The 25742-nt window shown below is 40.5% G+C and overlaps 1 protein-coding gene across 2 annotated transcripts in view; it reads left to right on the top strand.

Annotated features, from left to right (window-relative positions):
* The first annotated feature begins 2135 nt into the window (after positions 1-2135).
* Positions 2136-25742, top strand: part of patz1 (POZ/BTB and AT hook containing zinc finger 1) — a 32789-nt gene continuing 9182 nt past the window's right edge. The window contains exons 1-6 of one of the 2 annotated variants that reach the window (XM_061259707.1): positions 2136-2581; positions 3242-4522; positions 13346-13409; positions 14393-14564; positions 21211-21366; positions 23327-23539. In XM_061259707.1, the coding sequence (XP_061115691.1) occupies positions 2481-2581; positions 3242-4522; positions 13346-13409; positions 14393-14564; positions 21211-21366; positions 23327-23539 (1987 nt within the window). In that variant the 5' untranslated portion in view covers positions 2136-2480. The remainder of the gene's footprint in view (positions 2582-3241; positions 4523-13345; positions 13410-14392; positions 14565-21210; positions 21367-23326; positions 23540-25742) is intronic. The other variant, XM_061259708.1, reaches the window with a different exon arrangement.

Below are 25742 nucleotides of genomic sequence, written 5' to 3'. Positions count from 1 at the left end.
CAGTGTTTTCCGTGTCATTTAACCTAGTCATTGTTGGAATATAAAAATTATTTGTGAAAACCGAACAAGATTGTTTTATACGATGTGATCAAGCTATAGCTAATGTTACTGTAGCTGTCAGCAGCCCCCTGACGTTGTAGCTATCATTAGCTAGCCAACATTAGATGTATTAATAAGATGAGTTACCAGTGCAAACTAGCGAGCTAGCGTTATTGCAAACCATATTACTGTAACGTTACCACCAAAACGAATTAGCTAGCTAACTAGTTTTACAACAGGAAAGGTCGCATTTATGTTTCATCATTTCATGTTTGTAAAGTTATCATCCCAGTGTTTCCCTATATGGCCGCTGATGAGGTCTGGTGTTTATTAGCTAATGTTAGCTGCCAACAACGTTTGTGAAGGACATGTCATGAGCAATACAATTAGAAGCCCCCCATGTTCATGACACTTTGAAACTTATGTCGGGCATCTCCGTGTCAGCTGTCAAAACTGTCAAAACTGAGACCGCCCCATAAACGGATCTGGGTTATCCTCTCTTGAATCGGAAAAATCCCAATCCATTGTGTGCCTGATTACATTTGGCATTACAGTCGCAATCACAATACGATTTCGGCATAGTTAACTAGCTAACTACACAGTTTCTACACAGCTTTGGTTCCCGTCGATTTTTAAGTAATGTTACTTTGTTCCGCAGCTGCGTAGCCATCCAGAAGTATCTTTTTACTAACATTTGCATTTGTCCTATCGATGAAATCAGAATGTTTGATTTCTTATAGAGAAACACTGGGATGATAGCTAGCATGTTTTAAAACTAGCTTGCTAGCTTGGTGGTAACTTTACAGTAATACGGTTTCCAATAACGCTAATGCTAGCTAATGATGTTGGCTAGCTAACGTTAGCTACAATGTTAGGGGGGTGGTGACAGCTAGCGTTAACTTTACATTTATAACGTTATGTTATAAATCATATAAATAAAACAATTGAATTACGTTCAGTTTTCACAAATTATTTTTATATTCCAACATTGACTTGGTGAAATGACACGGAAAACTCCTATTAATATTCTTCAACCGCAGTAGGCAGCAGAGCCTGAGCCGTTATCCACCCAAGGTCTTCGCTATTGTGACATCACGCTGCTTTTATCTATTCAAATTAAATAACAGATCTTCTTGGTTTTGCCAGGTTGTTGACAAAATAAGTTTCCATTGAGCATTATAATAAAGTACAACTACACTAGTATAACCTAATATGCTATATTCATTATTCAATATTCCAAAACCCTGTTCGCCCAGTAAGTTAGCTAGCTTAATGGCTATAATGTCTTATAGTTTACATTAACGTTGTTAACGAACAAGTAGGTTACATTCAGTCTAAAAATGCCAACAGCATTCTTCTAAACCCGCATTCTGTTCATTTTTGGGATATAAATGCGTAGGGAGGATGTGTTTCAGATGTTTACTTTGTGTTCTTTTATATGTCCCACACATAAAATAAGCCATGTCATTTCATGTTTTAAAATAATAATGCCTACTTTTTCGTAAAAATAGAAATGTGAATTACAAATTGAACGCCGCATGGTTAAATGTCTGCATCTTGACTGGGCATTGCAAAAGATAAATTGGGTTTAATATCACTGGAGTCATGTCTTAAGAACCGGTTATATGATACGTTAATTATTTTGTGGCTAGGCCTATATGCCGCCGCGCATAGCCTCGGTGATGACGCTGTTCGATTGCAAAATACGACGTCTGCTGTCCGAACTCTGTTTATTTAGTTAACTAAATAGCGCACTATATTCACTAGTTAAGTAGGTAGTCAGTAATTAGTTAATAGTGAGTCATTTCGCATCTCGCGATATCCAGAGAGAACGAGGCTGACGCGTGCTAATCAACGAGAATAAAATAAAAATCATTAACCTATGCTAATACTCCCATCACCTCATTATCATTATTTTGACAAAAAATACTTTTTGCACGCAGTTCTCATAAAGATCAGTCTGGTTAGTAAAAATAAAATAATAAAAACAATTTTAAACCAAATGGCAATTTAATTGACAGATGTCAGAGCCTTAATTGGCCTTATTTTAAAAAGCGGGTTCTGGATGGTTGGAAATACCCTAATGCACGGGTGGCACAATCAACAACAAACTGTCCAAGCGTCACTCAATTCGGGAAGCTATTGTTTCACTGTTATGATAAAATGGGTGGACTTGACATTCCATGGCGTTCTGACTGCATATAGGCTCACGGCTTAGGACTTAACTCTAAGCATGAGAGATTTTAATCGTGCTTTACAATTGAACAAGGGACAGTGTTTCGTCTCTGTTTCTCGACCCACTGCTGTCTATGTTACCGAACTAAGTTGCCTACTGAATTGCTAGAACAGCTTTTTTTATTATCGTGTTTGACCGGAAACTGTCACCCACTGACAGCACAAACCTGAAAAAATACAACGTGCCTTTCAAATGTGAAGTAGCTATGCACGTCAAAACGAAAGCTGGATCAACAAGCCATTTGTCAGCGAAATTGAATATTGAGTATATTGACGCATTTCGCTGTATTACAAGTTTTAGTGATATGTGAGTTTCTATGTTTTGTGCTGTAGGGGTGGGTGGGAATGGGGCAGTCATTGTTTTTCTCTATGCATCCATTTTGTGTGGGTTACTTGCTGGCTAAAAAATGCACTACAATACAACGCGCTGTCAACACAATAATAAACTTAACATGCTGAGCAATATTTGTCCGTTTGTGGCTCAATGCGATAAATAGATGATCGGTCGCAGTCCTTTTTCTGAAAGGTGCTGCTTTATGTGTGTGTATATATCGTTGGGGGAAGGGAACTGCTGGGGGAGGGGGGACCAGGAGAAACAGGGATGTGAATCTGAATAGTAGGAGAGGGAGAGACCTACGACAAATCATAGAAAATTAATATAAGTCTAAAGCGACAGATTTGTAACTTTCCTCACCCTGTCTTTGAACTCGCGATTCACTGTGTAGATGCACGTGTCACTTTGTGAAACGATAAAAAATGCACCACTCGCAGTCCCTCGGAGGGAAAATACAAGACCGACACCCCCTCCCTCGAAACAAAGGTCAAAGTTCACAGGAAGCTGGGGGGCTGCCATTTTTCCTGCAAACATTTTTAGATGCAAAAGAGACGAGTGTGGTCGTCGTTGAGTATATATCATTAATGTTTTTTTGACACAGATTTGTTTACAAATATTTCATCCTATTCATAGAAACTCATCCTTGATGAATGAAGACGAGATGGAAAGGATAGCGGAACAATCGTGGAATTCTTCCTACACCTACCAGGTGAGCAAGCACAGCGCTGAGATGCTACACAACCTCAACGTCCAGAGAAAAGATGGAGGCAGGTTCTGCGATGTGATCTTACGCGTCGGAGAGGAGAGCTTCCCTGCTCACAAGGCGGTGCTAGCGGCTTGTAGTGAATACTTCGAATCGGTGTTCAGTTGTCAGGCGGAAGGCGACGGCGAGGCAAAGGAGCTGGAGATGCACACCATCAGCCCCAAAGTTTTTAAAGATATTTTGGACTTTGCTTATACCTCAAAAATTGTGGTACGACTGGAATGCTTCCCCGAGCTGATGACAGCGGCAAAGTTTCTTTTGATGCGCTCGGTGATCGAGATCTGCCAGGAAGTAATCAAGCAATCAAACGTACAGATTCTGGTTCCGCCCTCACGAGGGGACCTCAGTTTATTCCGCACTACTGGAAGCAACGAATTGGGTTATCCCTTGCCTTTGGACATGTCGAACGGGGCTGGACTTGTAACAAACGGTTCTGTGTTTGGTGCTAATGGACAGACTCACGATGTTGATGGCAGCCATGCCAGTGGTCCAGTTTTGTCGAGTGGCAGCTCCCAATCCGTATTGCCCGTGCTGCATACTGTTGACAGGCTACCTGTGACACCAACAGAGCTGACCGGGAACCCATTTCAAGGAGGAGGTACTCCAGGGTCTGGAAACAAGAGAGGTAGAGGGCGACCAAAGAAAGTGCCAGCTATGGATCCTTTACTTTTTAACCATAGCGTTCCCAAGGACCTCGGAATTTTCCCCTGTGGAATTTGTGGGAAGATATTTACAGAGGCAGTGCGTTTGCGAAATCATGAAGCGCAGCACGCTGCATCGAGTGGTCTGCACAGCGGCGGGGTCAACAATAGCGGTGACAGCTCGGTTGGTGTGGGAGGCCCAACTCCGGCAACTCATGCCCAGTCAGGGCTGCTGGAAAATGGTTTGACTCTGCATAGTGGCGTGGATGCTAGTCGCAAGAGAGAGAGGACTAGACGTCATGTTGGCTGTGACATTTGCGGGAAGGTATTTCGCGACGTGTATCACCTGAACAGACACAAGCTATCTCATTCCGGTGAGAAGCCATATGCTTGTCCTGTTTGTGGCCTGCGGTTTAAGCGCAAGGACAGAATGTCGTACCATGTGCGTTCACACGACGGCTCCGTGGGTAAACCGTACGTCTGTCAAAGCTGCGGGAAGGGCTTCTCCAGGTGAGTTTTTGTTAACAGTCGGCCTATTAAACCATAGGGTTGACTAAATTAGCAGAAGAGGATTGGCAATAATTCTCTTGTGGCATAAAATATTAATTCAATCGAATAGAAAATATTTGACATTTATTAGAATGAACGTACAATGGAAATGTCTCATATAGAATTTACTGGGCTGACAGTATAAAACAACCATACATAGATCTACATATACACTCTACAGACAAGACTAATAAAACATAGTGCACAATGCATATTCTAGGTGTTCATTTCCTGACTAGATAACCGCAGTTCCCCATCAACTTCGTGGTAACAAATTGTATATCTGCCATGAAAAGAATTGTATAAAACACGTATATTATAGTTTTCTTCCTATAGTGTTGGAGACGTTCAAGTACAGATTTATTTTACTTGCATCAGAATACTCATTGAATACAATTTAAAATGGGCTTATTTATGATAGTTGTGTCGTTATAGTGAGCAATTCCATGCAAAAGCAGTCCTGATGAACAGTCTTTGTCATTAATGATGTGGCATTAAATATGGTGTCAAATGGAAGCTGCAAAGTAATATCAGAATATTAAGTCAATACTATTTCTAAGCATATTCAGAATATTCTGGAGAAATAATCAAGCAAAGTAACCTAATGATGGTTGAACATGCATGCATCATTCTTTGTAAGAATGTGTGGAATCACTTGCATTTTGTTTATTACAAAGTGACTTTTTACTCTGAAAAACCCCTCTGAAAAATGGCATAATTTTAAGTAATTCTGTTACCATTGATGTAGGCTAATATTTTTGGCATTAATTTTAGTTATGGAGGAATGGTAATTAACATTTGTGTGTGTGTGGGTGGGGGTGGGGTGGGGTGGGGTGTGGGGGGGAGCTTTTATGTGTTTGTAATTTATTTTACTGATATCCCTTATGCTAATTATAAATATAACAAGCAATTAAAATGTATCCCTCTGTTACCAGAAAGTCAACAGCGTGACAGGGTGACATTTTTAGGTTTGGACAATGTTCAGTATAAACAATCTTGTTTTGTGACGTACCCCCCAGGTAATTGGAAAATACATTAAAGGTAGAAATTTGGGGTTTAGTGCTCTTGTAGACATAACGTCTATTCTCTATTATAGTCAAGAAAGCATGAGTGTAGGACTTGTGTCACAGAACAGATAAAGCCTCGTTTAGGGATGGGCATGGTTAATCAATTAACCGGTTAACCGAAACTGCCAACGTCTTAACTGGTTAACTCTTTTATGAATGTTGTTTTATTGTGGTGTGTTCTTTATTTTGATTGGAGCCTTCAGCAGTGTGGTTATTGAATTTCAGAGTAGCCAAATTAGCATGTGGTATAGGCCTTGACAACATTTTGAGGAGGTTACTCTGCAAAAGTATAGCATATAGCATCAAACTTAACCTACAGTGTATGTAGCCTAATGGTTCAACAACTACATGATCTAATGTGCGACAAAAGCACCATGACAAATAAATGAAGGAAAACTATAGCGGTCCTCTCAATGAAAGTTAAATGCAAGTGCAATTCAACCAGAAAATAAACACAAAACACAGCATCATCTCAGGTCTGATTAGAATCAGAAACATCAGTACTAAGTGTATTGTGCAGCAGGGGATTCATTTGGGGTTCTAGGGTATGGAGGGTGCCCCACCCTAGCTCAGTGGTTCATAATTAAGTTCTGCCTGGTCCTTTTTCCGGGATTCAAATTACTTGGCGAGCTAACCTCTACCCCATCACCCCTTCCTCATTCAAACTGCAGTCATAGGCTACCTGAGAAGAACAGAGTTCAGTCTGAACAGCCTGTCAATATTTTTCAGTTACATGAAATGCATTCCTTCTAAGTCCAAATGTAAAATCCCATAACAATTTTTGCCTTTTCCCATTGCGTGCATGCAGCCGGGGGCAGAAAGTCACTAATTCAGTGCATCCCGGTGCTCACTCACTCAGGCACAAATCCTTGGTGATTTCTCGTTGATTCCTCTGATTTCTTGGCTTATTCCAAAGAAAATGTATATTCCCAATTTAATTTGCGTAATTTTCTGCCATTTAGATTTTTTTTTTTTAAACAACATTTATGCTTCTTCTACAAATGTCATTTAATCTTCATGCAATTTGACAAGGAGTATGCTGGGACTAGGCTAATCCCCCAAAAAAGTTAGCATGTTTTATTTTTATTTTTTCTCTCCTGAACCCTTTATCTGATCCTCACCAGCCTCAGTACTCTCATGTAGGCTAGTCCACGATTCTGTGGACATCTGCCAAGTTTTGCGCCTCTTGGCCAATATGTGGCACTATAAAATGCAAATAAATTTAAACGCCTATAACTTGCCTATAACCATTTGACCAATGAGGTTGAAATTTGTCATCTTTCATCTCTGCTAGTCTCCCAACAGGATGTTCAAAAATCTAAATCTTAAAAAACATGGCCGCCATTAGCAATCATATCAGCAGCCATTTGAGGCTGTGTATGTTCATGTCTAGACTTGATATGCACATATAAAATTTGGTATCAGTCGGCCTTTAGGGGACACTATAGTAGCTATCACAAATATGCAAGATTTCCAAGAGTGTATCTTTGGCTCTGGTTAATTGAATATCCGATAACTTGCATCTGTAGATCCTACTACTTCAGGTGAACAACTTTGCTGAAAGAAGTTATGTTTGCAGCCCTCACATTTTTCTGCCATTTAGATTTTTTTTTGCTTCTACTACGAATTTAATCTAATCTTCACCAAATTTGCTGAGAGTTATCACTTTCATTTTTTGATATTCCTGACTGTGTTTCCATTAATTAATTAATTGTTGTGGGCATGCCCATTTATTTCTAAAACTGCGCTTGACATCGGTTGCAGGTTGACATCTGATAGGGTATTGATGACAGAAATGTGGGCTGTTTGTAATCAAGTACTTAATCATGTTGGTTAATTAGGATTTTTAAATCGCACAAGTCGGAGCGGTATATGAATACAGACATCACTGTCAGTTGCATTAGGATGGTCTAATTGTGGACATTTCGTCACTGTATGGGAGACTGAGTTTTAACCTATCCCGGAAATCTAGAAACGTAAAACAGGACTTTATAGGAATTGAAATCCTATCGTATTCAATCATCAGTTTTTGTAAACGGTTACCATCCCATTTTTAAAACTGTTAACCGTGTAACCGATACTGCTTATGACCGCTCGGGGTTGTATCTTATTAACTAGAGTAGCCTCAAAAATTGAATTTTCAAGTTATTACGCAGCCAGAATATTTTTTTCTATTGTTCGACCAATTTGTGCATTTTGTCACTGGTGATGAAAGCAAATTTATTTAATTACACTGAGCTTACCATTTCAGCTTCAGAAAAAAAGGATTGTTTTCGGTTAGCCATTTTTGGTAAATGTGTACAACTCAGTTTCAGTTAACCGCTTAGACGTTTAACAGTTCACGTTCCTAATAGCTATGTATTTAAACCATGAAAAGCATACTTTAAACCATGAAGCACTGCATAGTTTGCTTATATTTAGCTTTTGCTGCTCTATTTAATAGGGAGCAGTATACCGGAAGTATCGTTCCTGAAACATCTGCTTTATCTCCCTATAGGTCTGGAATTTTGGTTTTCCGCTTTTTTAGCTGCCTATTATTTTTACATATCACTGTACTATATTGTCATGCATTATTTTTTCCTCCGGGTTGTCCTCTGGCCCCATTTTCTGTACCTTGATGCGGGCCAGGGGCGGGGTCAGGGTGGGACCATATGTCCATTACTTCAGCAGCTCCGTCAGGACAGCTCGATCCGCAGCCTGCGATGCTGACGCAGCCTGCATCGACTGGTGTTAGTTTTGCTGCAGGCTGTGGAGAGCTTGATCATCTGCAGTAGTAGAGAGGGCTCCATCCTCACAATTCTCTTCTGTCCTGGATTTTGGCATGCCGTGACACACCCCTGGGAGGACAGAAGAGCAGGTCACAATGAGATATGGAAATCCCGGATTGCTCCGGCATTTTAATTTTTTGTTTGCGGAGCGGGGAGGGTGAGTGAGCGAGAGTGTTCACTTACAAAATAAACAAAGTCTTCACCCTTACCCCTCATGGGTTCCCGGGTAAAAAAATTATTTAACCAATCTAGCTTTCCATAGCCAGCTCTGTCTCCATGAACACCTCTCTCTTGCTCAGTGTTTCCATGGTCCCAGCCGCCTATTGTGGAAAGAAGCACACCTTTTAAAATCCTGGACTGATTTGCAACATAATCCAGGTGTGTGCCTGCTTAACCAGTAGGCATGCCCTGTTTCTTTCCGGCAAACTGAGCCAACTTGGCACAGACGCATGTAAACTAAATTATATTGTGGGTCGTGTATGAGGTGTATAATACAATAGCTTGCAGCTAAATGATAAAACACTTTTTATCCTTTTTGATAAAAATTTATCAGATCAAGTGTTTTAGCACTGATGGCAAGTTTGTCAATTTAATGTAATGTAATGTCAATTGACCAAAGATTGAGTGTACTTGAGACATGAGCTCAAGTTCTGTTTAGGTTGTTTGCCTTTGAATTGGCTGTAATGGATGAATTTTTTGAAAATCAAAAATGCATCAGATACGTTTTTTGAGGGTTGGCCTGAAGATGATCTGTGCCAAGTTTGGTGAACATTGGACAAAATATAATGGTGTTAAAATATTTTAAACATTCTTATGCAGTCCAATATGGAAGCCAAGTTTAGTGTCAACACAAAGCATTACTGAAATATGACCTTGCACCCTGTTTGCCACCAATTTCGATTGACGAATGCTTTCGAAAATCTAAAATACGTTTGATAACTTTTGCAAATCTTGGTCAGAAGATCATCTATGCCAAAGGATTCCTGAGTCCATATACTAAGTCGGTATCAACACATCAAAGCGTTGCTGGGATATGCCCTCACTTTTGTTTGGTGGCTTCACCGCCGATTTTGACTGACTGTACTGAACAAATTTAGAAAATCATCTGAGCCAATTTTGGTGTAGATTGGGCAAACTTTGTGGTCCGTGAGAATTTTTTTTAACCTTTTGATAAAATCCAATGTGGTGGGTGTATCATTTGCGTTGACATGAAAAGTTCCCATGTCTCAGCTTTGGGACCTCTTACCATATCACCAGACACAAGAATGTTTTTTTTTAAAGCAAACACATCACCATGTATTTGCCAAAATGCATTTTTGCTTTGCAACGCCCCCCTGTGATCAAATAACTGAAATGTTTTGGTGCTTCCTCAAAATGGGGTCTAAAGTCCATGTACCAAGTTTGGTTTTGATGCATCAAAGCGTTGCTGAGTTATGACCTCACATCTTGTTTGGTGACTTTGCCGCCATATCTGCTTGACTGTAATGGACAAACGCTTTTGTCTCTGCCTTGGGATCAGCCAAGATCACACACTTTTAAGTTTTAAGGCAAACCCATCAACAGTTATTGGGCAAAATGCATTTTTTCTTATCACTTTTGTTAAGGGAAACTAGAAAAATAGTTGTTTTTAACTTATTACAGCACCCCCCAGTGGTCAAATGACTTGCATCCTTTTGCACATCCTCACAAAGGGGTACTGAGTCTATGTAGCGAGTTTGGTGTCGATACATCAAAGCGTAGCTGAAATATAAGCTCATTTCCTGTTTGGTTGCACTGTGTGCTTATGCAGCCTCGCTGCTTGGCTGTCAAAAAGGTAGAAACATACTGTCTGCCTACGCAGCTGTATTTTGCAGCGCAGCAAGGCCTGTGGGGTGATGTGGCATCATCATTACCATGGACATTCTTTGGCTATAAATATGTACCCATTCTACATTTCTTTCAAATGTTGCCATTATCTTAATTCATTTGTAGGAACATTGAAGATGTCTTTGTAATTTGATAAACATTTTATACACATAACTTACGATGCAAAACGGGAAGGTTTCTGCACATGCAATACCTCTCCACTCCTACACTCCTTCACCATACACAGCACCTAGCCTACTGTACATTGTTTCTCATACCTTGACTTTATTTCGCTGGCCAGGCCAAATAGATTTGACCCTGTCCTAAAAGATGGATTTGTTTTTATTTATTTGGGCCCTAGTTGTTTTGTTTAATTCTGTATTATCCTAAGCAACACAATCATGAGCAGCTACCCACTATTTTCTGACCCCCTGTCCTTACTGCAATGCAAATGCAGTAAAAAAAGGAAATGCACAAACCCATGGTTTGTTTATTTATTATTTCTTTCTGTTTTGTCCCCCATTTTCTCCGAATTTTATAGCCAATTGTACTCCAATCACCCACAACAGCCCCGTTGCTCGGCGGCCCAGGAGGATCAGGATATTACAGAGCGATACGCCTTCTACAAGCCACATCATCTTAAGTTCCCACGACCATGAGGCGTGTGCAATCAGGGCTCTACTGTATATGCCAATCCTACAGTCCCACCCCCCACCCTCAGAGCAGTGAGCCAATTATGCTGCTCCACATGTGCCGGCCAACCTTGGCTTTGGCAGGACCCCGGTCGATCCCTGGTCCCAAGAATTAATGACTGCATCAAGGTCTGTTGCTTTAGCTGTGGGCCACCTAGGGCCCAACAGCTGTGTGGATCTTATCGCGGCTCTAAACCACTAGGCTACAGTCTGCCCCCGTACCATACACCAAGTGCCACTGATGTAGGAAGCCATCAAAGTATGTTTTATAGTGAATTAAGGTTCTCTTGAAACTGATCAACAACATTTATTCCTTTATACATTTATCTCCCTTACTTGTTTGAATATCTAGCACTTTTTGGTCATTTTCCAGCCAGACCCAAACTTAGCATTATATAATTTTTAAAGAAATGATCTATTTCACTTAATTTTGTTTGTGACCTGTTTTAACCAAAATGTCTATTAGTCTTAGACGTTTGGCAGTTATACACCAAGTAGTGCTGATGTAGTAAGCTATCAAATATTTAAAAAGATGGCCAGGCAGCACAATTTAGCATTTTGAGTGTCATAACCTCTGAGGGGTTTTATGCGAATCAGACTTTCTAAGCTGAAGGTAGACAGAAAATTCTAAATTGTGTCTAATGTATTTCAAGTTTTTCCCTGCTTTAATACCAACGATATGGTGCTCCAAATGCGAGACAAACCTGATTGAGACCATTTCCAGTCACGAGTCACACAAAGTTTGAGCAAAGTTGGGGTAGTCAACCCCCACACTGTGATTGACCCCTTTACGTAATGGGCAGTATTCATATGATGAGGTATAATACCAGTAGGTATTATAAGCACAGAATGTTTGTTAATCTAGGCCCAGCTCAGTTTAAATATTGATTTACAGTGGGGTTTCCTGTCCTGCAGCTTAACTAGAGACAGAAAAATATGAAATGGAAAAAAGTGTGAAAGTGAGTGGAGGATGAGTTGGTGACACAATGCAAGAGAATGCCATCTACAGTAGGAAGATATTTAATGTGAGTAGAAAAGGATTAATAAGAGAAGATGGAACAACAAAAGGAGGTTCAATTTAGGTGGGCTATTACAAAGTAAGGGTGAGTGGTAACATGATTGCCTTTAGTCCTTATGACCGGAGGGGAAGGCCGTAGTGTAAAGTAGACAGAATTATGGCATTCAAATAGGAGAGAGATACAGAGGTGGTGAGAGATGAGCGGATTTTGTGGTAAACAAACATATTTTGATTCAGCATTATTGATGTGTGGCTTATACGTATGTAAGGTAAGAATCCAGAGTAAAATTTCCCTCGGGATGAATAAAGTATCTATCTATCTATCTATCTATCTAATACCCAGGGGTTTCAAACCAGTGTTTACGGGAAGCTGTTTTTTGCAGTGAACAAAAATGCATACATTCACTTTTCTCTGTATTTATGGACACATTATTTTTAACCATATGTAAGAGCCTGAAAGGAAAAGTACAGTGTCATCAGCATACATAAGACAGTTTGCATGTTCCAAAGGCCTTCCTGAAATCTATGAAGATTTCAGAAAAGCTATATGAATGGAAGTTGGAAGTTTGTGCCAAATTGTAAGTTACTGGGGTGTAAGCGTCCAGACATTTTTGTAGCCTAATATTCTGCTGGGAATCTATCTGCTCCTAGGTTTTTATTGTTTTGCATAAGGTGTTATTGTTTTGGTGCAGCATGCTACTTTGCTCTGTGGTTAATTTGGGAAGGGTGATATTCCTCAGAAAATTAATATCTTCTGTGCTAGGTGTATGCTTAGTAGGATAGCATAGAAAGCTTTAAAAGTTTCATTTATTTCCAGTGGGTCTTCGGTTATATATCCGTTCTTTGTTCTTTGTTCTTGATTGTGGTGATTAGTGATTTTATTTTGTTTCCACTAATTAGACAATATTGTTAGTGCAAACTGCTTTTTCTGATGTAGTAGACTGTTCAATACATCATTTTGAGATCATGCAGCGTCACATAGCATAATCATCATACATGACTGCCCATTTTAAAATAAGGTGGCAGGTTTTGGTGCTAACATTAATACAGTGTTTGCATGCTGAAATAACATGTGATTTATGCTATTTTCAAGGTCATTTGTCATCATTGGATAAAATGGTTTTTACACAACTTTCAGTTAAGCCACATCCAAATGGTGCTGTCATTGCACAGTGCACACACATTCACTGATTGCCTGTTTTGCCTTATTCAGTCAAGTCATTGGATAGCTTTCTTCTCTGAAGTCTGAGACCTCTATAAAGGAACATTAATTTATAGTGATTAAGTAAACTTCTCATTTTTAACTATATTGTGCCATAATTCAAAAAATGAAGAATACTGGCATATTGACTTGGTGACATATTGTTCAACCTTTGTCTTTTTTTGTTTTGTAGACCTGACCACTTGAATGGACACATAAAACAGGTCCACACATCTGAGAGACCCCATAAGTGCCAGGTGAGTGAATCTCAATTTCTTTCCAGATTGTTTTAGTCTGGTTTAATTGCATTAAGGCACTAACCTGGCGTAAGCCTGGAAGCATACTCATAATTACAAATGATAACATACTAAAAGTTGTCATCATTAGAATGTGTTGGCAAAGCACCCAATCAGTCCATTTGCTGTTTAGTGTGGTTCTGGTGACATAAACTAAGTCATTCAATCTACTACATGCCCATCGTGTCCCTCTTTTTTTAACCCCACCCCATGGCGAAATAAGGCCAAAGGTTGGTTGGAAAAAAAGACACAATAAAACTTGAAATTGGGGAAAAAAACAAACATTATAAAGTGCTGTGAAAACGTATTTGCCCCATTTGTGATTTCCTCCCTTAACATACGCTCATCGAGCACTTTATTATGTATTTACTTATTTTTTAGACTTCTACTACTGTAGCCTATCCACTCAGTGGATTGCAAATTTGGTGTCAATGTGTCTCACGCCTGCGCAGCCGTCTGCTCAGATGAGTCCTATGATTCAAGTCTCTGCCCAGCGTACAGCACGATGCTGATTTGCAAGCAGGATCATAACCTATTCAAAAGTCAGTCAGCCATTTTTGTGGATCATATGCTGTCCAATTTTACTTAGATAGGAGTCCCTCAAGCCGGGAAAATGTAGACTTTGCATTTATTATTCAATGTCTTTTTTCTTTTAATGATTGATTTCCTGTTTTTATTTCTTTTTAAATTCTTTATTGATGTTCATATACTTTACTGTGGTCCCAGGGTACTGTATTCCACCCATCAGTGATGAGAAGAATGACAATATGGCAATATACATATTTACTATGAATTTTCTTTTTTTGAGATTCTTTTTTGTTGTTGTGTGTGTGTGGAATATAGGATGTCATAGCATTCCAGTCTATATGTGACTTCCTCTTTCATATATAAAAAATTACCATAAAAAGTAAAGCTATGTCTTGTCTCTGTTCTCTTCTTTGCAGATCTGCAATGCATCCTTCGCCACACGGGACCGCTTGCGCTCTCACTTGGCTTGCCATGAAGACAAAATCCCTTGCCAGGTGTGTGGAAAGTTCCTGCGGGCTGCCTACATGACCGACCACCTCAAGAAACACAGCGAGGGTCCACATAATTACTGTGGTATATGCAACAAAGGTAATCCTCGGTCTCTGTCATGTCCATGCTCAATCAAACTTATGATGCATGGAAAATGGTTAACATGACCTAGACCTTTACAGTCTGTCTGCATTACTTCATAAACAAAGGCAGTTACCTTTCATTCCAGCCTTGCGGAACGTAGAATATTAGCTGTGGAATTATGGTAAACAAGATTTTTACTCTGTTTGGTATAAGTTGTCATTAATAAACCCTTGGGACACATGTTTGGGTTTGTCTAAATTTGCAATTGGCTTGAAACAACTGTGGTCATATTATAAACACTGACAAATGAAATAGAGAAATTATATCAGTTGAATAGAAACTTTCAATTTGAAATTGTAAAGAAGCAGTCTATTCAGTTGCATAGGAAATGTGACCTTGGGATTCAGTGGTATGTGATTGCACACACAAGCAATATGGCAAGTTAAAAAAATATATGATACTATATTAAGAATGTACTAAACTGAAATTCCTTTGCTAGTTGGCATAGATAGACGGCTAACTCTTGCTAGCCACTTGTGTGAGGGACCAATGAGTTGCACTCAGTGATCACTTTACTAGCTGCACTAGCCTAGTACTGGATAGGATCTCCATTTGACCCCAGAAGAGCCTGAATTTGTCATGGCATGGATTTGATATGGTGCTGGAAACATGCCTTTGAGATTCTCGCCCATGTTGACATGATAGCACCACGCAGTTGCTGCACATTCATGCTGCATATCTCCTGTTTTCTCCATATGCCAAAGGTGCTCTATTGGACTGAGATCTGATGATCATTGTGGAGACCATTAGTGTACACTAAACTCAATGTTGTCTTTGTGGAACCAGCTTAAGGTGACACATGCTTATGCCAAAACATTCCCCACACCATTATGCCACCACCACCAGGCTGAACCATTGACACAAGGCAGGGTGGATCCATGGATTCATGTTGTTCATGCCAAATCCTGACCCAACTATCTGCCTGTTGCAGTAGAAATTAAGGTTCTCCAGACCAGGTGATGTTTTGGTCAGCTTTTTCCTACTGTAACCTCAGTTTCATGTTCTTTGCTGGCAAGAGTGGAACACAGTGTGGTCTTCTGCTGCTCTAGCCTATCCTAGATGTTTGATGTGTTGTGAGTTCAGCTATGCTCTTCCTCAATATTAATGATAAACATAGGCTGTTCAAATTCTTTATAACTTTCATTATTCCGGCGACTTACAGTTGATTAGACCAACCAGGGGACCAATCCCCTGCAGCAATGTGGAGTTGAGGGCCTTGCTCAAAGGCCCAAAAACTGCACAGATCTTATCGTGGATACACCGGGGATTGAACCACCAACCGCAGGTCCGGGCTACAAGCTGACCCCTGTACACACTTTGGATATGGATAAAACTGGCCATTCTGCCCATCAATCTTCACTCAATAACCCATAATGACAAAGTGAAAACATTATTTTCGAAATTTTTGTATTGTGTAAAGGTATTAAAACTCGGAATCTGAAATCTGTCATTTACAGTATGTAAGTTAATTAAGTCAGGCCCTTAATTAAGTACTTTGGCAGCTATTACTGCTTTGAGTGGTCTTGGGTAAGTCTCTACAAGCTTTGCACGCTTGCATTTGGCCACTTTGTCCCATTCTTCCTGACAGATCCTCTATAACTCAGATTGGATGGGAAGCATCTGTAAACTGCCATCTTCAGGTTTCTCCACTGATGTTCCATGGGGTTTAAGTCTGGGCTTTGCCTAGGTCACTGATGGACAATCAGAGACTTGTCCCAAAGCCACTCCAGTGTTGTCTTGGCTGTATGCTTCGGGTCATTGTTGTGCTGAAAGGTGAACCATCGTCCCAGTTTGAGGTCATGTGCACCCTGGAGCAGGTTTTCTTCAAGGACCATTCATTATTTAGCTGCGTTCATACTTCACTTAATTCCCAGTGCCCCTGTCCCTGCCCCTGAGAAATGCCCCCATAGCATGATGTTGCCACCACCATGCTTCACTGTAGGGATTGTATTAGCCAGGTAAATGGCACAGAGAATCTGTTTCCTCATGCTCACAGAGTCCTTTAAATGCAGTTTGGCAAACTCCAAACTCAAGAGGGGCTTCCGTCCTGCCACTCTATTATAAAGGCCTGATTGATGGAGTGCTGCTGAGATGGTCGTCCTTCCTGCAGGTTCTCCCATCTCTGCAGATGACTTCCGAAGCTCTGTTAGAGTGACCTTTGGTTTCTTGGTCATCTGCCTTTGATTACATAGAGGACAGAACTGTGGTATCGTGCGCTAGCCCAGTGGCAAAACTGCAAATGAAGCTTAATGGCTTTTGCCCATAGTTTTCAACCTGCTAGTTTCTACTTTATTCGCTAGTTTAATACCTCAACCAACTTCGCCCTGTAGCTGTGTTCCTCACAAGATTTCTTCCCATCAGGGAGTTTTCTCACCACCGTTTGAGGGTTTTTCTGAAAATACACTCAGTGAAAACTTTTAGGTATACCAGTACATCAGCTTGTTAATGCACATATTTAATCAGCCAACCATGTAGCAGCAACACATGGTCAAGAGGTTCAGCTGTTTTTCAGACCAAATGGGGAAGAAATGTTATCTATGTGACCGTGGAATGATTGTTGGTGCCAGATAGGGTGGATCTCCTGGGATTTTCCACACACAACAGTCTAGAGTTTGCAGAGAATGGTGTGACAATCAAAAAACATCTAGTGAGCAGCAGTTATGTGGGCAAAAACGCCTTGTTAATGAACGAGGTCAGAGGAGAAGGCCAAGACTGATCAATGCTGACAGGAAGGTGACCGTAATGCAAATAACCTCACAATACCACAGTAGTATGCGGAAGAGCATCTCTGAACACACAATACGTAAAACCTCTTAAGTGGATAGGCTACAGTGGCAGAAGATCAATAAGTAAAAAAAAAAAGTGCTCTGTCAGTGCCTTTCAAACAGTGATGCATCCTCTGATTTCTCCTGTAGAATTTAAGGATGAAATATTTGAGACGGCTAAGAAGTTTGTGTTGGTTGGCACCTCCATTCAAACTTGCAATTTTTGAACCTCAAATCTCACCCATTTCAAAACCAATCTCAATGCCATTTCGCTAGGTCCTACTATGGCAGCGGGGTCGGCAACTACTGATTCTGGCATTGATACGTTGTGCCATTTCTCTCTTTATGGATACCCTTAAAACATTTGCATAAAACATGCGCAAAAATAATTTCAACGGATCTAAACACAAGACCACTCATTCTGTGGGAAATTAGAAATATACATTCTTTTTCTTATTTTATTAACTTTGAATTATACCTCTAAATTCAAAATTTCAATGATGAATTGTCCATAGACTTAACATGGCAACATACAATGCTAACTTGAATGTGGCTAATGAAAAGTTATGTTAACATTGATGCAGTAAAGCAAGGGCAGCCAAAAAGAGACCAGCTTGGTCGGTGTACATAAACAGAAAACATACAGCTAAATCACAAGCTATTTTAGCTAGTTTATTTGGCTAGTCATAAACCCCAACTAAGTGAGTTCCCTAGGGTAGCCAGCTAGCTCTAGCTACATGGAAAAATTACAATGATGGTGTTTGAAATCACCAATATATCACAGTATAGTTCATGTATTCTTTATGAGTTTCAAACATGCATTTACTGTAAACTGAAATAGCATGAAGAATTACAATATTGCACAATTGCGCACCGGTTTTCCCTTTGGAATGTTTATACGATTGATCGCACATGATATGATTGCACTCTTCGACCAGGCTCTGCCATTGTAAGACCATAGTTGATTACATGGTCCAAAATGGAGGCTCTCACTTCATTGGAGACAATCATGTGCATTTGTCCTCTTCTGCCTCTTCCTCTCCTCCTACCCATACCACCATGCATCCATACTCCTCTTCCTCCATGATCAGAAAGTTTAGTAAATATGTTGCACCTCTGCCCTACAGTAATTTGACAGTTATTTGTGACTGGGTGATCTCAGATGTGTGAAACTTCCCTTTGTAAGTAAAATCCAAGATTCACCTGGCAAGCAATTTATCAATTTGGCTGACATTACATCAATACCATGTCACTCAAATTTTGTGTATCTACTTGACATATTATGATGGTTGGATGGACCAATATGATGACATACACAAAGAGTATGTTTTACAGATGTGTTTGAGTGTAAAACTATTACAGCATAAACTTGTGCTGTAGTTTTTGTAGAAACCAGCTTGATCTATACCAACTGGATCTTATCTACTACTGGATGAATGGATTGGAGGATAAGCTGTTCAAGGATTTTAAAGGGAATGCAGAGTAGGGTGGTGGGGTGACAATTTGCTGGTAGATGGTAATTCCCATACCAGGTTTTGGTATGGGAATTACTTTTACAGCCAAACATTTCTTTGGGATCTTTGGGTTTTCTTTAGGTAAAAGTGTGAAATTTGGTAAGCAAGGTTAAAGATTCAGGGCCAAGATGTTTCATGAAATCTGGATAAATGTTGCTCTTCCCTTTTTCATACCTTTCTCCAGTTCCGCAAGTTTCAGGGCTACTTTCCTTTCCCAGTTGCTGGAGTGTGTCTTTAACTGCTTGCACCTGCTCTTCAGGTGTGCTTGTCTTATGCTGCCTATTACGACTTCCAGTATGTACCAGGTTGGCCATTTCCGTCTCTGGTTCTTCCATTTGAAAAGGCTATTGTTGTCAACTTTGTTGACCTTGTGTTTGACCGTATTTTGTTTGTCTTTCGATTTGTTTTTCATCTTATTTGTCTCTGATTCATGCCTTAGCCATAGCCCAGGGTATTTATTGTGCTTGAACCCATTTCCAGCTGGTTTACACATCCTGGACACTAGACTCAGCGAGCACTTTATTAGCTATTCATTACGCTTATTTGTTAGACTCAAGACTTCTGCTGCTGTAGCCTATCCACTTTGATGCGTTGTGTGTTCAGAGATGCTCTTCTGCATACCACTGTTGTAATGCGTTAGTCAAATCACGGTCAAGAACCGTGCACGAATTACGCTCCTTTTTAGGCATAGTCCTTCCATTTTAGGGGACCAAGAGTAATTGGGCAGTAGGCTTCTCAGCAGCTTCTGAATACCTTTGGAGTCTGTTATTGGCATTTGAGAGACAGACCAAACGATAAGCTGCCAAAATCAACTGTTTGGAACATTATTAGGAAGGAGGAGCATTGCTGAGCCCCGGAATCGCGACAGGACTGGTAGGCAAAGGAAGACCTCTGCAGTTGAGGTCTCGTCATAATGATGAAGAACCCACAGATCAGAAACACTCTACAGGAGGCAGGCATGCATGTGTTAGTGACTACTCTCCGCAGAAGAGACAGAGCTACAGAGGCTACACTGCAAGATGCAAACCACTCTTTAGCTGCATAAAAAGGATGGCCAGATTGCAGTTTTATAAGTACTACCGAAAATAGCCTGCAAATGGAATGGATCTTGCGGGCAGATGAGATCCAGGCTGATTTGTATCAGAGTGATGGCAAAAACAGGAGACTAAAATTAATTACAAGAACCAAAATGCACCCGCTGTTATCTGTGAAACGTGGTGGTGGGGGTGTTATAGTTTAGGCATGTATGGCTGCCACAGGTGCTGGCTTACTTGCCTTCATTAATAAAGTTACTGTTGATAGCAAAAGCAGAATTAATTCTGAAGTGTACAGAAGCATCTTATGTGCTCAAATGCTTCCAAACTCATTGGATGGTGCTTCATCCCACAGCGAGGCAATAATCCAAAATAAACACCAATGCTTTTTTTATGAAAAGGGATGTAATTCCTACCCACATCATCAAATATGGATATAAATACCCTCAAATTATAGATGAGTACATAGATGCACTCTAACCTCATTATTTGGGGCGACATGGCTCAGGTAGTAAGAGCAGTCGTCTGGCAGTCGGAGGGTTGCCGTTTCGATCCCTGAGCAAGACTCCTAACCCCCAAATGCTCCTGATGAGCTGGTCGGCGCCTTGCATGGCAGCCAATCGCCGTCGGTGTGTGAGTGTGTGTATGAATGGGTGAATGAGAAGCATCAATTGTATAGCGCTTTCGATAAAGGGGCTATATAAATGCCAACCATTTACCGTTTATTCATTGTTTCATTTGAAATACAATGTGCTAGAGTGCAGAGCCAAAAGAACTGAAATTGTTCCATTGTCCAAATACTTACAGACCGTACTGTACCTTGCCAACAGTCTGAAGCGCTCCATTGGAAGCAACATCTGGCATTCAGCATTCAAGTTTTCATGAGCCTCTGTTTTTCCTTTTCAATCCAATCAGAATAGTCGGTTTTTGGAGAACGCCAAATTTATGTCATTGACAGGATCTTCACCCTTTATGGTACAGATAGAAATAACTTTCAGAATGGTCAAAAATGTAACACTCTCAACATGGAGAGGGACAGCACCCCCCCTAAATCTATGGCATTGTGGTTTATTATTGGTTAAAACAATTAAATCTAAACAATCTGATGTAATATGAAGTCTTCAAGCATTTCCAGTTTTCCAACCTGTGCATTCGTGTGTGTGGGCGTGCGTGTGTGTTTTTCTGAGATTATATGAGTGCGAGTTTTTAGTCTCCTCCATCTTCCCTGCATACAGTTTAACGGATTGTTCGACTCTTTGGTTATTTTGTCTTCTTCTCCTGGTCCCAGGTTTCTCCACTGCCTCCTACCTTAAGGTGCATGTAAAAACGCACCACGGCTCTCCTCTACTCCCTGCTGCCACCGTGCACTCCTTTCCAGAGCCCCGCGAGCCTCAGGCACACAACGGCGCCCCCTACAACTCGGGACGCCAGTGCGCAGTGGAAGGCAAGCAGCTGCACAGCGTTACTGTCTCACTTTTTTTTTTGCTCAGCTGCTGCTTGTGGGGGATATAGCACTGCATCCATCTTGTAGATGAACACAGATGCGTCTTTTTCATATGTGCCCCCCATACATAAGCACTTTTATGCCGCTACCATCATAAGCCCTCTCTCATGTGTCATCACTGGTGACCATAGGAGGGGCTGGTGCTATCTTTTTGATCCCTGGAATAGAACAGTAGGCTTTGGCTGATATTTCCTTTTCTGGTAGGGAACCATTTTTGTCAATCTAGCAGAGTAACATTTATTCTATAACAAAATCCTGAATATGACACTGTTGGCTATATGATGTGGAGAGAAAGGGATCCTTGCATCTTAAATCGTTTAACTACACTGAAGCTTATTTGATCATTCCTTTACCTTTTAGTGGAGAGGTGAGTTTCTTCTGGTATCTCCTTGACTACAGTATTTCTTAGAAGGTGAAACGTTTTTTTGGAAACAAATTTTGCATTGAATTATTAATCTTTACATATCACTTTAAAAAAATTTCCGATTATAGTGCTTAACAGTTTTAGTATCGGCCAAAGCCTATTGTATCACATACCTTCCTTGTGAGACCTACAGGTTCTGTTTACATTGAACACACAACTCAAATTAACAATGCGAAAACCCAGTAAAGGCTTTTTCTTTTTTATTGCCTTTCATTCAAACTTTGCACTACAGTGGATTTGTGCATGGTTCTGTCGGTGGAGAGTGAACCCACTTGTCCCAGTATTACAGCTGGGTGTTGGGGTTGTCGCTGTAGTGCATGGCCACTGCTCCCCATCACAATGCTTATAGCTCATGGCAGAGTTACACATCAGTGTAGTGTGCTGCCCCTTGCATCTGGCTGTTCTTGCTGACATGGTGTATTTGTCTGCTGCTCACCAGCATAAAAGTATGCTCAGCTCAGTATTGCACTAATATGCATGTCTGTGTGTTTTTGTTTGTGTTTGAACATATTCATATATTGATATGCATTTTACTTTTTCGAAATATTATTGCCTTTAAGACCAGCAGCCTTTCAGTTGGGAAGATGGGTTGTACATTCCATTGGAATTCAAAAGAAAGTGGTCCAGCACTGAGGATCCAGTCATTTTAGCAGCAATTGCGAAGACAATTCATCTGAAATGTGGTATAGCATCTGGATTTGGTACCGACAATGGTATCTTTGAATCTGGCAACAGATTGACCCCCTAAATCTACTTTTACTTGGCTTTCCATCTGTTTCTACCCTCATATTGGAAAATAAATTAGTGTAAAAGATTTGAGGGCAAAACTTGCTCTTGTCATGCTTTTCAGACATCCTAAAGACTCCAACGCTGCCCTTTAAGTAACAAGACCCATCTCCTGTGTTTCTTGGCCTTGGAAATTGGTGGTTGTCCAGCTGATTGAGCTGTAGTTGGTGAGAGTGGAAGAGCATTGTTTTTAAGTCTTTGCTTGGTGGAGAAAGATTTCAGTTTCAAAGATGATGAGCCAGTGGAGCCTTCAAAAGAAAATGGAAAAGATGAGTTTGAGAGAGGCTGCATGTATCAGAACTGAAGTATTAACTTGACATCAGTGAAGATAATTCAGCATGGGCCAGGTTGTGGAAACTTGGTTTATTCCAACGGGCAGTCTGCTGGTTTGGCAAGTAATACAGGAAAAAGAAACTTTTTTTTGGCATCGTTTTATTTTTGCTGCCTCCTCTAAATATTACTCTTAGAAATTTCTTGATGTCTTTCATTGAGAAATTCCTCGAAACACAAGGAAAAAGTGACTTGCAGGTTTGCCTATGTGAAGGTAAAAACCAATGTACATTGTTAATGTCTTTACTGATGTAAAGTTAATCTTCTGACTATTTACTGTTCTTTCCCCTGGCCTTTCTCTGTTGTTTTCCTTTTTCCTGTCTGCTTTCCCAACTCGATGCCGGGACGGTGTTTGTGTAGACCTATGTACCAGTCGCCGACTGCTGGTCACGTTCCCAGAAGCGGAGGGTCGTTTTCGTGGGCTCACTGGGCCCCCAGTGCTGCCCCAGCCTTGTCCTCCCAGCCTGGGACTGCAGCCTGAGCTGCTGCTGGGCAAACCAGGGGGGGGTCCCTATTTCTGGGAATGTCGTGCTGCTGGTGCGCCAGGCTTCCCCACCCAAGGGCCCCATGCAGGTCAGTACTTGGGCTGCAACAGGAGTGGGCTTGGGCCAAGTAGGATGCGAGACAATATTTGAATGGAGTGTGAAATGACAAAGGCCTTTAATTCACCTCTATGCAGGTCTAGAGGACCATTATACAATATTACAGTTTCAGTTCCCGTCTCCATATGTCTCTGCATAATGTGCTCTGATCTCTTTCCCCGGAGCCCACCCCAAACCCAGCCTGCTTGTTCCAAGCCCCTGGCTCACCAATACTGCCTTTGAGTTTCTGTTAGTGCGGTTGGGGGCGACATTAGCTCAGGAGGTAAGAGCGGTTGTCTGGCAGTCGGAAGGTTGCCGATTCAATCTCCCGCCCTGGGCATGTTTAAGTGTCCCTGAGCAAGACGCCTAACACCCAATTGCTTCTGTCAAGCTGATTGGTATTTTGCATGGCAGGCTATTGCCGTTGCTGTGTGTGTGAATGCGTGAATGAGAGGCATCAATTGTAAAGCGCTTTAGGTAAAAGTGCTATGTATGCTATAAAAATTCAGTTCATTTACTACCTGAGTGATTAACCAACATTTGAGTGTTTTAATTGTATTGTTTTAATTGTGTTTAAATTATTATTATTTGAATAGTCTTTTGTGGATAAACAGTGTTTGTCTCCAAGCTCGGTTTGCTAGTTTAAGTTGTACTTTTTAAAAGCTACTCAATCACAAGTACTACAGTGACCATAATCGAGTTCTGCACAAAACGCACAGGCCCCAAATAAATCCACACAATCCGTATGAAGAAAATGTGCATTAAAACAAGTTATTTGGAATTCTGTGAAGTAGTGATATCACAACGATGCATTAATTTGCTTCAGCACAGCCCACCTTGTGGCTGGAACAAATACAAGCGCCCCGCACAGACCGCATTCAGTTCGTTGGAGCTAGCCAGATGAGAACAGAGGTTTGTCAATGACCTTGTCAACAACCTGTTCTTGTTAAAGGTCATGAGAGGTCATTTTTCATACTTAAAACCACACAAATGCCTTCTTATGAATATGAGGACCTAAAACTGAAAAATACTCAATATGGGACCTGTAAGCTTTTACTTTATGAAGGGCCTGGTCAGATGAGACCGAAATTGAGCTCTTTGGTGCAGCATACCTGCAGGAAGTTTGGGGACCAGATGCTTATGCTGAAAAGAAATATGGCAGTGGATTATTTATGGTTATGAGGTTGCATTTACACACCATGTTAAGGCCAGTGGAATCATGAACTCCAGCAAGGAGAAAGATGTTTTGCCAAAACCATCTCCCCTCCAAACCCCCAGCAAGGTAAAAATTGAATTATTCCACAGGGCATTGACCCCAGGAATAAGTTGAAATGAGAATAAATTATTAATAAATTAATTAATTGCCGTCTTCCGACCCTATTGAAAAATTAGTACTTTGAATTGAACAAATGACTGACCAAATGATCTGAAGGATTTTGAAAGATCCTTTTATGGAAGACCCCTCCAGTATGGCTACTTATACCATAAAACATGGACAGAGACCACCAGTGCTGTTATCCTTGTTAATGGAGGGCACACAAAGTATTCAGAACAACAGAGGGATTATTGTGAATTTTGATACCTATTGTTTTAGGAAAGAAAAGTATTACTTGTTAAAAAAATAAACCTTTTTCCCAAAATTTGATACTATTCTAGGTGGTATAGAATATAATTTACCCATTGTGAGAGTGCACTATAGCCCATTACCTGTGTTTATTTAATGCAGCTTTTTTATACAATCATTATCAAGGGTGCTAATAATTCTGGACCTGACTAACTGCAAACTAGCCCCTTAAAAGTTGTATAGATATCCAGAGTCCAATTCTGGCTGAGGAAAATGCTGAAATGTCTTTGTAATGTCTCGGCATGGATTTTTTTTTGGTACAATTGTAGCACTAACCATGTATGCTACTGTGGGCTGCAGAATTATTGGCACTATCTGTTATGTTCAAATGTATAGGAAAATTATATAGTTTCATTTTGATACTTTTACTTTCATGTTATTTTTAATTCAGTAATCACAATTTCTGAAAATCATAGGTGTCAAAATCATTGGCATCCCCAACAATTAATGCAAAGTTAAATTGGCACATTTTGCTTAAAGGTACAATAGGTCATTTCAGCGTTCTAATGGTCAAGAGAGGAATTGCAGCAACACAACATGTTCAAACCACAACACTGTTTATCCCACCTCT

This window comes from Conger conger, chromosome 11 (assembly GCF_963514075.1).
Source record: "Conger conger chromosome 11, fConCon1.1, whole genome shotgun sequence".
Lineage (NCBI taxonomy): Eukaryota > Metazoa > Chordata > Actinopteri > Anguilliformes > Congridae > Conger > Conger conger.
This window is presented reverse-complemented; position numbering and strand designations above follow the sequence as displayed.